Source organism: Prosopis cineraria, unplaced genomic scaffold, assembly GCF_029017545.1.
Source record: "Prosopis cineraria cultivar Desert tree isolate PC_DT_omini unplaced genomic scaffold, ASM2901754v1 PC11, whole genome shotgun sequence".
Lineage (NCBI taxonomy): Eukaryota > Viridiplantae > Streptophyta > Magnoliopsida > Fabales > Fabaceae > Prosopis > Prosopis cineraria.
Genome location: NW_026555342.1, coordinates 6,699,095 through 6,712,800, shown reverse-complemented (window position 1 = coordinate 6,712,800; position 13,706 = coordinate 6,699,095). Strand labels below are relative to the sequence as shown.

Below are 13,706 nucleotides of genomic sequence, written 5' to 3'. Positions count from 1 at the left end.
TGATATGATATTTTAATTCATTGAGAAATTCCAATCTCTTTAACTTTTTGTTAATTGTCTCTATTTTCAATGAATTTTTATCCATACGAGAAGTGTTTGAAACTTTTCATGAAGGAGCTAGTTCCTTATTTTTATGTTCTTCTACATTTACTAATAGTAAGTATTGTAGTGGAGTTGATGAGCTTTTGCAAATGGACCATATTAAGGAGGGAGATGTGTTCTTTAGTAAATTGAATGTTTAAAAAGTTTTTACAACTCTTCACTATAAAGAGAAATTTTAAATACAAAACTCTCAAATCAAATGACCAAAGGCTTATTGTCACTTATAGTGTTGATGGTTGTAACTGATAGGTGAGGACTCAATGATTTCTTCTACTTGAGTTTGGGTCATTAGATGGTATGTTAGAGACCATTCTTGTGCTGTTGATGTCATGTGTGGTGATCATAGGCAAGCAACAAGTCTTATCATCAGTGAATGTGTGAAATGAAAATTTTCCACAAGCATTTCAAGGTATGAACTATCCACATAGTGGTTGTTCGAATCTCATTTTCTATCAAAAGAAATGACAAGATTAAGCATCTTTATATCTATAAGATAAAATAGTGTTGATAAGTTTGTATTGATATGACTTATATATTAATGACGTACAATAGTATATCATTGATATACTATTATAGATCAATATAACTAGATAATCAAATATAAATTTGTTTATTATTGATATACAGTCGTATATCAATTATATAGTATCGCATATTAGTAAAACGAAAAATGCATAATCATTTACCTAAAACGGATTAAATACAGTCTGTAAAAAATTTTGTAGTTCTATTTCCCTACCGGCATGCTCTATTCTATTAAGTACTATTGATGTTTCTCGCCTAGCATTTGTCCCTCACCATGTGATTGTGGCTCACTTACATTGCTCTACTTCTATCTTCAAGTTTGATCTAGTTGTTTCTTGCGTTGTGATTGTAGCTTACGTTTGTCTCTCTCGTTTGCCTGCTTTCTCACATTTTGAGTCTATTTTGGTATTTGTAAAAAGCACAGTGTTATAATTTTAAAAGGATAGTTTTGTAAATTATATATCAATTAAATATTAAAAAGGCCTTTTTTGAAATTTAAAAAAGTATAGGCTATTTCTTTTATTTAATCTCATGATATGAGCTATATGTACAAAAGCTCCTTAAATTAAAATTTAAATTGTGTACCAAAATTTATTTTAGCAGTGAGTTAATATGTTTGACCAAGTTTAACCGACAGTAATACTTATAAATCTGTGCGCGGTTCTTTTACTATCCAAAATGAATGGAGTTATGTGCACCTACATGGAATTTTGATGAATCCTCAAATGTGAATGTATGTGTACTCCTTTTGTTCTTATCTATAAGATGGAGATAGAAGAATTTTATTGATCATATTTATAAGTCATATTATTTATTTTTTTTATCATAATTGTAATCATTTACCCTTCATTAAACATTGGTGATATACAGTATATTTGTAAATAATATGTATATTTAATAGGAATAAATTTTTAAATTTATCAAATTTTTAGACAAAATTAATAAGTTTTAAATTTTTTTAAATTTCAGTTAAACATGTTGGAAGTGACTTATAAATAGGATCAGATGAGGATATAATGAACGATTCCTTAAACATAGGCATTTCCTCCAATTCTTATTATAAGTCACCTCCGATAAACCCATGAAACTAAGGAAAAATAATTAAGTTATTAATTTTATATAAAAATAAAATAAACTTCTAATTTTACTATGTACTATTTAAGTAAAAAAAATTAAATTTATATTATAGTCTTTCTTTTAATTAATGGGTTTAAATAGATAATATTAAAAAAATATGATTAATATATCATAATATATCTTATATTAAAGATTAAAAAATATTTTTAGAAGGTGTCCGTCGTAAAAGCTGAGAATATATAATTTGGTTGTTATAAACTTGGTGTGTCTGTGGGGGGGGGGGGGGTATTGGAAGTTACAATTGATGAAATCAATCGGCAGATACCAACTTGTTGGAAACGTATGAGCAATGCGGAAGTTTGTTAAAGTTCATTGAATAAATTAATGCAAATGAGTTAGAATAATTGTACGTGAAGAAAATTAATTAGGTGAAATATAATTGCGATAATGAAGAAGCGAACACAAACATGTATACTCCCTCCGTGCCTAGAGATTGATGAATTTCGTTGTCAAATCTATAAAATAATTTTTATTATAAATTTTTTCTTTTATCCCTTATTTGTTTTAAAAAATTTTACTCCTAACTTTATTCTTTTTAACAATAAAGAGAAATATACTTACAAATATGTCTAACACTAGATTCAAGCATGAGATTTATTCCAAGTGAGAGACGTGATGTTATTACGATGACAACTAACGACTGACTTTCTTTTTATGATTCAATTTTCATTAAATGTTGATGAAAAAGAATATTATTAAAATGTGTATTTAATAAAAAACAAAATTAAGAACTCGTTAAAATTTTAAATATAATTAAGGAGTTATAAGTTTTAGATGAAAAGTGATTTAGATAGAATTAGTAACGGATGAAGTATATACTTTGGATGGAACAATGGGGATTCAAGTAGTGTGTTGGAGAAAAGTAAGAATGCTTGAAGAGCAATTAATGGATGCAAGTTAAGTAGCATCCACAGACCTCCCTTTCATTTGCACACATCCATTTTTATGAATTTCACAATTATTTTGGAGAGTTAATGGGAAGAGGGAATTAGAGAACAATAATATTATCCAACTCCTCATATTTCATGTCCCCACCATCTGCATCCAACCATTTCTACGGTCTACCCCTCCTCTCCATGCCCACCCACTAATTAATCAACCTTATGTCACTCTTTACTCTCTCACTAATTTCTGTCTCTTCTTTTTAGTTAAACAAGTTAAATTATCATCCAATTCATATCCCACCAAAGGAAAAAAAAAAAAAAAAGACAGAACAACATGGTATATCAATGAAAGAATTTTCAAGTTGTTTTTTTTTTATTTTTTTTCTAAATCTGTTCTTTGAACAGGTAAAAGGATAAAAATTAAAAAAAAAAACTACTTTCTGCCGGTCTAAGAAGAAAACTAAAAAGGAAAAAAATTGTTAAGAGAAATTAACATGAACGGTGGTGTTCATGCCGGAATTGCATACCGGACAGTTCCGAACTGTGGACCCACACATTGTACACAGACACAGATGCCTACATGGCAGCAACAGCACTATCGATTCCCTCAGCCCGCACTTCTTACACATCATTCCGGCCGAAGTCGCCGCCGCCGCCGCATTAGTGCACCGTCCTTCATCGTCGTCTTCGTCGGTGCTTCCGCAGCTTGACTCGGCGTCGTCTGCCTGGGGGCCGGTGCCACCGTAGGATTGGCGCTCCTCGCCGACGTGAGCGAGAATTTGTTCCAGATTGCTGCGCAGGGAATTTGCGGTGGCTTCGTTGGTCTGGGCCAGTTCTCTCCAGATTTGATTCTCCACGCACAAGCTTTTCACTCTTTCTTGAAGGGCCCAATTCATTTTCCCCATCCTCTGGATCTCTTCGTCTTTCTCCTTCAGCTTCTTCGCCATTGCCTCTTGGATTCCCGATATCAACACCGTCGATTGCCTCACTCTCTGCTTCTGCAATTCCATTCTCATTTTCTCCGTCTGGCATCAACAAACAGATCAATGAGTCAATCAAGAAATCCAAATTCGGATAGGCGATAACAAAGAGCAAGTAGATGACGAAGGTGGTGGTTACATGTTGGGAGATGAAGTGATCAATCTCGGATTGCTGGTTCTGGAGTTGGCAGAGAATGTCTTGGTCGAGAAACGAAGAGGATGGACAGGACAGTTTGTTGATCTTGTGAGGGACCGAAAGAGCATTTGATTCGGCGATCAACTGATCTCTAGGACGCTTCCTGTTCGGCACGGCGGGGATGTGGCAGGTAAGGCCACTGTCAGCCTTGTTCATGGACGTTTTGGCGGAGGCTATATCACAAACAGTGGATTGGTAAAACGGCAAGAAAGGATCCGCCATCGCAGAAGACATAAGGGGCGGAAGAGGAAGAGCAGAATCCATCTGAGCATTGCATAAATCACTGCAAGGACAAAATCCAACAACTCATATCACCAAATGTCGAGAAAAATCTGGAAAATTCAGAAGGGAAAACCAGGAAGAAATTACACTATATACATAGAGTGAAGTGCGCGTGCATGCTGATGCAGATGTGTGTACCTGTTTGGGAGAAACTGAGGAGGGAAGAGATGGATGTGGCGAGCTTCCACTGCCATGAAAAGGTTAGGTTGATCTCAGCTTTTCTGTGATGAGTCTGGGTGTAGATTGTTTATCGCGTGAAGGAGAGGAAGAGGAAGAAGAAGAAGAAGACAGAGCATGCAATATTAGGGAGGCTTGAATGAATGAGTCGGGTTTATTTAGGCTTTGGTTTAGTGCGCCATTCTTTTTTGAGAGAGAGAGAGAGAGAGAGAAGTCAAACGCATCTTTCTAGACCGAGAAGGAACAGGTAATAATTTACTATTAAATATTTTTTTTAAAAAAAACAGACTTGAAATATAAAATATAAAAGGAAAAGGTAATTAGGTAAATCATGGAGGTAGCAGATTTTGGGGTGCGTGTATGAGATTGGCTTTTGACCTTTTCTCTCGTTTTGGGAATTTGGGAATCCATGTATTTTCGGATTCTTTATTATTTTTTATTTTTTTCCCCCTCTCTTTAATAATTTCCGGCATCATCACCACTTCATCGCCATCATCTTTCTCTTTCCAACCAAGAAAATCACCCCCCCTTTTAATTACCTCGGCAATGCATTTCTCTTTTTCATGTTCCCTTGCCCTCACGCAATTGTCTCTTCCTTTCTCTCAAGGACACTTTCGGGATTTCACTCCCCCATGCTCCACTGTCCCTCAATATCATTTTCTTATTTTATTTGTGAAATAACGTGATTGTTAAGGACTGTATAATTTTGTTGTGTACTATTGTCATTTGTTATGTACTTGAGCTATCCCATGATGCTGAGGCGGCCAAATGCTCGTTCATTGAGTGACACGTGGCGCCTCCCACGTTAGCAGTGAAATCTGGCGAAGCCACAGGCTACAAAGTGGCACGGGATGCCGTGAAAATGGGCCCCCGACGCACGTGCAAGGAGCGTGAGGGTCGGAAGACACGTAGGAAGGGAGTGGGGGGCCCACGAGGCATGGGAGTGGTGGGACCCAGATTTGTTGGGGAGCGGTTTCCCCGTTCCGCTACCTTTGTCCCCTTCCTTAACTGTTGTGTCTGTGTACGGACAAATGGGGAAACGTGAGAGAGAGAGAGAGAGAGTTATCGGGTGCGGAACAGACCCACTGGATGTGGAAGCGCTGCATCAGAGTCAACAATGGAGTTTTATATTAAATTGAATCTGAACAACAGTTTCGCAGTTTAATTAATTTAATCGTCAAAACAATAAAAATGACAATTTATCTCCATCTTCCATGGCCCAGTCAATGTTTCATATTTCGCGGACAACTAGACAACGCATCTTCTATTATAAATGGCTAAAATTTAATCTATTAATTTAGCATAATATAATATGGATAAATTAAATATTCTTTCAAGCTAATAGGCAATTCAATTATGTGATAAAAATATTTTATTAAATAATTCTTCAAATTTTCAAATCAATTAATAATTAATATTTCTTTTGTTAAAAAATATAAAGCATTTTTAATCAAATCTTACCTCTTAATAAAGTAATTACTTATTTTTAAATTAATTATATCTTTCATGTCTACCCCTATTTAATAATTTATCTCATAGGGCTATTTATATAAAAAAAGTAATAATTATATCTTAAAATATTAAAAATATCTTATATTTTTTAATGGAGGAAGTAATATTTAAGAAAATGAATACAATTTTAGCGCAATTTTTTTAGCTAAAAGATTTCTCATTTATATGAAATTCAATGAATATAATCACAGTAATAAATCTATTAAATTTGATATATTTTATTTTGCATCCAATAATTTATTTATATCATAGTTACAATCATCGAATATGTACTTATAATGATAAAAGATCATTTCAAGTATTGATTATATATATATATATATATATATATCCTAATCTTTATTCTACTGATCACACACACATATAAGTTACTCTTTTTGGTCTAAAATATAAGCATTTTATCTCAATTATATATTTTTATAAAAATGATGATCTTATTAGTATGTAAATTTTTTTCAAAAGCCGTCAGAGTGAGTATTTTTTAATGATTTGATGATTATTTTTATAAGTCACTTTACATAAAAAAACCCTTTAAAAGTTTGAGTGAAGGTTAGTCGATTACAAATTATTAATCATAATTTTCACAATTTTGATATTAATTAATTACAATGCACCATATCTTATTATAATAAATTATAGAAAAAACATAATTATTAATTTTTATAGTTTTTTTTTTCAAATTTTGCCTTTAGTCTCAGTAATTTTACAATGTTTTCAACAATAAGATTGAATGACATTTATTTTTTAGATTTTTAACGATATTAAATTACAAGTTGAAAACACTAAAAATAAATTTTAAGGACTAAATGCAGAATTTGAGAAAACTATAAAAATCAATAATTGTATTTTTTTTAAATAATATATATCATGAACTTTTATTTTGAAGAAATATTGTAAAAACTCTAATTGAATCTTGGTTAACTAAGAAAACATTTAAACGAAATAATTTCATTGCGAGAATGTTCATGATTGATACAAAATAAATTTAATATATAGTATCATAATAAATTGAAAATGCCAAATAGTATATATGATACGAGTACGTGAATAATTATATATAGCTGCCCCCGTTTGCCACTAAAAATTTGCTTATAATACTGAATAAGATAACTGGATTTGTCGATCCAAGTTGTCAAGACATTAAATGGGAAATATAATAAATATAATTTTCCAAAAGAAGAATAAATGCCATGTTATCCGTCATCACATGCGACACGCGCACGTATATATATGTGTGAAAAAATTATATACTTAATTTTATATATTTAATATATTTATTTTTAATTAAATTAAGATAAGTGAATCTTGTATACATTCTTTATTCTACAATAAATCTTGTTATTAATTTTATTAACATATTAAAATTCACTTTTCATAATAATTTAATTAGATATAAGTATATTAAATATATAAAGCTAATTACATAAATCCTACCATATATATATATATATATATTCTATAACAATATTTCATTATACACTGGATATATAAGAAAAAAAAATCAAGCAAATTGTGGATGATTCCTTTTTAATAAGATCTAGTCAAACTTGTCACATGTAATTGTGCGCGCGCGCTTATGCATGTTTTGATTGATATTCTGCACACTAAACATAAAGTTCTCATCATAACACATGCATGATGCAACCACCAACGGTTAACCAATGATGATAATTTAAGTAATTATTTAACAGCTAAAGATTAAAAGAAAAAACAACAAAAGTTCTCGTACATGCCCATGACTTCAAATGATTCTTCATGCTTAAAAAGTTAGGTCACATTATAATTAAAAACAAAACACTATAGAGCTTAGCTAGTCGACCAGAGCGCGTCCATATTTATAGAGATAATATTAATTTACATTACTTTTTTTGTTGTTGCAGACAGGCTTAATTTAATTATAATTATACATAAAATAACATCAATTTGTGAAATTGCAATTGATAATAAGATGTTCATGTCTGGCTTTTGCCTGAAAATGTGCAAGGCAGCAACCATATCATCGTGCAGAATCACTTGGCTGTGTTGGCACCCAAAAAAAATAATACTAATAAAAGAATCACTTGGATGTTAAATGAAAGGAAGTATAGAATAATTTAACTTTTCAAGGCCCTAAGACCTATTATAAAAAATTAAAAGGGCAATTTTGTCTGTAAATTATAGAAACAGAAATATCTAGAACCCCAATGTTTTGTGCATTTTTACATCTCAACATATTTAAAAATGTCACCATGTGCTCCTCCCATTAATTAAAAAGTAATGCCCATTAATTTACTGTTGTGAAACTTACATTTTCTTTCATATGACTTCACAATCAACATCATTGTAATTAACAAGATATACATTATGATGTCCTTAAATGTTGAGTGGCAAAATTATTCAAAAAAAAAAAAAAACACATATCCTCTTCCTTAGTCGTGCCATGCTGGTTGCTACTTAACTATATGCCTTCCCTTTCTTCTGCATTATTTTTTGTGTGCGTGATGGAGCATTAACTTTTGAGAGGTTCAAGCTTTACTTAAGAAGCTTAATTAATTCAATTCTAAACCATTCCCTGCCATATACTCTTTTTCTCATACGTGTGTCAGTGCGTGCTAATGTGTATGGCAGCATGCAAGCAAACCATGGATGTTATTATTTAATTTGATGATGATAATAATAAGGAGAAAGTTTATATACTTAATATACCTGTTTCCAATCACATCAAGACAAGTGAATCTTGTATAGATTATTTATTCCATAATAAATTCTTGTTATTAATTTTATTAACACATTAAAATTTACTTATCATGATTTCATTGCATATAAGTAAGTATATAGAGTTAAGCACATAAGTTTTACCCTAATAATAATTAAACGCAACAAGATCAATTTAGGAAATAACTAAAATAAAATACTTCTCTCAAATAAATTCATTATAATTTCTTGACATTTTTCCAAATATTATAGATGTATTAACCTGATTATTGACAAATATTTATATATTGCTTACATACATATATATTTTTTGGTAAGCATGATGAATAGACTCCATTGATAGCAGAGACTCTTTCAATTAAATTGTTACATACGAAAGACTTAACATTCAAATTCTCAATCACCTACTCAAATACTGATGGGAGCTTCTACTACTCATACCAAATTAGTTGGTTGCATACACATGTGTGTATTTTGTACACGACAGAGCGTGCACGCATATTTTTTTAAAAAAATATATTATTGACCATAATTTAGTTATTTTAAATCATTCAGTGTGCATTAGTCTGATTTTGAAATTAAGATGGGTAATTTGTAAATTCAACAACGACCCTGTCAAGAGACTTGATTTGCGCATAAATTAATTCTTGTTGGAAAGTACGTAATTGAAAATTCGAGCGTGTCTGTGTGTGTGTGCTGCATGACTAGTCAAATATATGAGAGGCCATTTTTCCTGGAAGATCCAGATTTCTTTCCCCGTCACATGTTTGATGAAAACACATGAGTGATGGAGAGGGTGAGAGAGAATCTTTCTTTTCAATAAATAAATCAAAGGAAATGGTATTTGATTTCAAAGGGAAAGAATTTGGAAAATTTGGTGTATGCACCAATTACTTGGAATTTCAAAGACCTAAGATTTCCACGTACTTGCATTAAGAAAGTTGAAAACAATAATTTTCATGAGAAAAATGTCAAAGTAAATTAGGATTCGCCTTAAATGGAGAGTTTGAATCAGTGCAAGAGAAATCAATGGGAAAGACTTGAGAAATATAGAATATATATGAGAATGCTATATGCTGGTTAACTGCACGTACGTCATTGATTGCATATTGTTAATTAGTCAACATGTATTGGTTGGTCAAAAGAAATTAAAAGAATCAAGCTCTCATATTTGCGGAGTTTCAGGCGAGAAAATCTCATCCTTCAGGGGAGGTTTTATATGTACTTTTATTTATTTTATTTTTGATTCAGTTTCCATACCAATGAAGCAAGCAAACCCCATTTTTCAACGATTAATTTCACTATATATATAGTATATCATTAATTTCAACTTCTTAATTAAGTTATGGACTGTCCTTCATGTTTGTCACATGATCTTAATTCTATGCATCATTCAGAACTATAACTAGCATGAATCAAACGTCCTATTTTATGTATAAATTAAAACATTAATTTCATTTGGAAAATATGCATAATAATATAAAGGATAAGAGTTACATACTTAGTATTATATACTTAATATATTTATATCTAATTAAATGAACGTAGCATTTAAAAATTCACACACACACACATTCATTTAATATTGCATATACAATGCATCTTGATTGATCTTTATTTTTCATCAATAATAGGTTTAAATTTTAGGCATAGAGAAAGTCCAAATACTTCTCTTAATTTAAAACTTAGGATGAGGCTTTTCCAAGTAGAATTAATATTTCACAGCTGAGTAGAAGAAACCACATATATATGCCTCCTTAATTCGCTTGAATTGTCACTTTCTACAATAATATATATCCCTCCCTTATTATACATGCATTAACTTGAGGTCAAAAATTTCAATTAATAAAGTGTCTGGTTAATCGATTTCCTTCGTAACGGGCCTCTTTATCTTTTGCTAGGAGGTTGAATAAAAAGCTAGCTATATTCACTAAGATTTGTTTTTGTTTTTCTTTTTTGCGTTTCAAGGGTCAAATATTCCCTAAGAAGCACGTATAAGCCTGAAAATGGACTAGAGCCCTAATTGCAGGCATAAGTATTTCGTGTTTGTGGCATTTTTTATATAAAGAACTTGTGAACTCATGTTTAAAAGAGAGACTGCTTAGGTTGTTGAAATATGAATAGATTTAAACTGATATGAGATGTCTCACATCAAATAAAATTTAACTTAATAATTAATATAAAATAAAGGGAATAAAAAATCTACAAACTTTAGCCTTGAAATAGTTTTGAATTGAAAATGACATCATTTCGTTATTCTTACTCATTTATCCTCTGCCTCATCTTCGAATAATCACTCCTCATTTCTACAATTACAAAACTTTTATAACTCTTAAAGAGCCAAAAGTATGTAACATCAATCAATATAATACTAAAAAAAATCAAACTTCTGAAGGTTCGAGGACCGTGCCGGTTCCCTTCCTCACACATGAGCACAAGGTATGGCCGTAGGAGATGAAAAGAAAAGGAGTGGCCACCAGAAAAAAGATAAGTGTAGAGAACATAAATTAATGTACACAGATTGATTCCCATATCACCTGTCCGTCATTATCATTCTTTTCTTTTACTTTTTGGACTCCATTTTCTGATGATATATGAATATATCAAAAGTATATAACTCAATTATGTTCCTGAAACCATATATATACTTTAACCTTTTTGTGCCTCTAATATTGCTTGCTCTCATCATATCACAGATGCCTTCAAAACCAGCTATATATATATATATATATATATGCTTAACCTTTAACCACCTTGGAAGAAAACAAAGGTATATATCATGCATCACCAACAACGAAAGCACCTCCAATGCCCCCCCCAAAAAAAAAGGCATTGTACTTAAAAGAAAGTACACATCTATCTAGATGAAGCAGTTTATACTATAGATAATGACCTTTATCAAAACATTGACTTTTATTTTATTCTCTCTCTCTCTCTCTCATATGGATGCTGCATCATATCCCTCCTACTAAGTTATTCTATATTCTATTCTATATGTGCGTGTGTGTGTGTGGGGCCAATCTCATCAGTGTGCTGGAAATCTCTTGAAGATAACTTCAATATTCAATCCCATCCACTCTTGCCTGCAGATTAAAAAATACAAGAAATTATTGTATCCTCTCTTGTAAATATTCGATCGTCTTAGGATTATATATGAAATAAAAACTAAATCTTGGAGAAAGTGATGAGTGAAACCCTAACCCTAATAATGATATATATATATATATATATATAAAGAAGAAGCGTGTCTATATGTATCAATGAGTTATGACCATTGAAATATAAATTGGAGAAAGTGATGAGTGAAACCCTAACCCTAATCATGATATATATATATATATATATATAAAGAAGAAGCGTGTGTATATGTATCAATGAGTTATGACCATTGAAATATAAATTAAAGTAAAACAGAGAAAGAAGAAGAAACGTGTGTGTGTGTGTGTGTGTGTGGACAGACTATGGATGGATGTTCGCGGGTTGTCGTTTTAAAAAGAAAGGCTCCAAACCTAACCGCAGACTATGGATGGATGTTCGCGGGTTGTCGTTTTAAAAAGAAAGGCTCCAAACCTAACCGCAGAGACAGTTTTGGTTGTATTTGGTTGTTGCATGTGGGATTCAAATTCGGACTCTGCAAATATCGACAATGTTGACACTAATTGCCATTTGTTTTGGAAATCCATGTCTTTGATTTCCATGTCCATGTCATTATTAACGTCTAAATATCACTCACGACTTTCCCGATTGGCCAGTTGATTAATTAATATATAATTAAATTATTGTTCATCACACTTTCCTTGTAGCTTCCAATTACATCCATTATCTCTCATGATTGCTTTTCAAGAATCACATTCATATAATTGGTGTTTCCAATTAATTTGCTTTATCTTTCATATCTTTAAAAGGTTGAATTTCCTTGCCAACCCAGTTTGAAAGATCCTTTCATGATTCAAAAAGTCGTCAAAGTCATGAACCCGCGTGTAGAAAATTAACGTGCAAGAGATCCATCAAGGTGGCTGAAATTTCCTTGTGCTTTGGTTACTAGTTTTAATTAATATGTTTTTTTTATTTTTATCACTACGACTTAATTATTTTCCTTAATTACTGTTAATAACTAATTGGTTGGGACACAAGATGTAGTCACGACTCACGATTAAAATAAACAATTTTATACAATTTTATACGCTGTAAGAAATTAAATCAATATTTATTTATTCACAGTTCTGCTTTTAAGTAAAGCTGTCATATTTTTTCTTCTTTATTCCTAACGCCCATTTATATTAAAAGTAAAAATTTTCCCCGAAGATGACATAATGTGGAACCAACATATTGGTTTGGAAGTGGATCGCTTTGATCAGTTGGTGCAGATCCATTTGGACCTAGCTATAGATATATGCAGCATTCCAAGTGGGTGTGTCAATTATAGTTAAATAGAAACTAATTATAAAGTGCTTATGCTTTAATAGTTAAAAAGAAAAAAAGCAAAAGTAGATATCAAACAGGGTCCCACAATAAAAATACTTCAAAAGTTTGGGATTCTTATTGTGGGAGATTATTGACCTAATAGGAAAAAAAAATGAAAGGAACAGTTAATCCGATTATTTTAACCCCAAATCCTGATCAAGATTAAGTGATTTGACCCCATCGTGTCTTATTCATTGATACTGCCTTAGACATTATTTAGATTACTTTAATCTAAAGCTAATTCTATATTAAGTGCAGTGCAGAAATATTCATTGCTTTCACATGATGATATCAAACCTGTCCAAAGAGTTAAATAATTTTTTTTAATATATATGTATGCAAGTCTTCATAACTATGATGATTAATATAATAATCACTATTATATATATTAAAATAATTTCACTAAGAAAAGTCTCAAGTATGTTTTTCTCCACATGTGGTAATGCACATGATGCGAAGAGAAAGAGACCAAATGATGATGATGATGATGATGATAATTAATTTGAGTTGAAGGAAGATGATTTGTTTGGTGCATGTTTTGCTGAGTTGCTTGAGAGAAAAGATCTAGATCTCAATTATTTAATGACGGGCCTTCCTTAAATTATGCCTTGTTTTGTTTTGTCCGAAAGCGGAGCAAGAGAAACAAACTAAAAGGAAGAAAGGCAAATATCCCCATGTGGTTCAATTATTGTGCACATAAAAACAAACCAGTGTAGTAGCAACATGAATCTATATAGTCGTATAGTCTCTATA

The 13,706-nt window shown here is 31.5% G+C and overlaps 1 protein-coding gene across 2 annotated transcripts; it reads right to left on the bottom strand.

Moving 5' to 3' along the window:
* Positions 1 to 2,988: 2,988 nt before the first annotated feature.
* Positions 2,989 to 4,461, bottom strand: LOC129286793 (BOI-related E3 ubiquitin-protein ligase 1). Of its 2 annotated transcripts, none has more exons than XM_054922844.1 (3): positions 4,203 to 4,461; positions 3,768 to 4,107; positions 2,989 to 3,673 (listed from the first exon to the last, which is right to left on the bottom strand). In XM_054922844.1, exons 1-3 carry the CDS (start codon positions 4,298 to 4,300, stop codon positions 3,128 to 3,130), a joined length of 984 nt encoding a protein of 327 aa, XP_054778819.1. In that variant the 5' UTR covers positions 4,301 to 4,461; the 3' UTR covers positions 2,989 to 3,127. The 2 variants fall into 2 exon arrangements, with proteins under 2 accessions (XP_054778819.1, XP_054778821.1); XM_054922846.1 differs by having other exon boundaries at positions 4,245 to 4,455.
* Between the last annotated feature and the right edge of the window lie 9,245 nt (positions 4,462 to 13,706).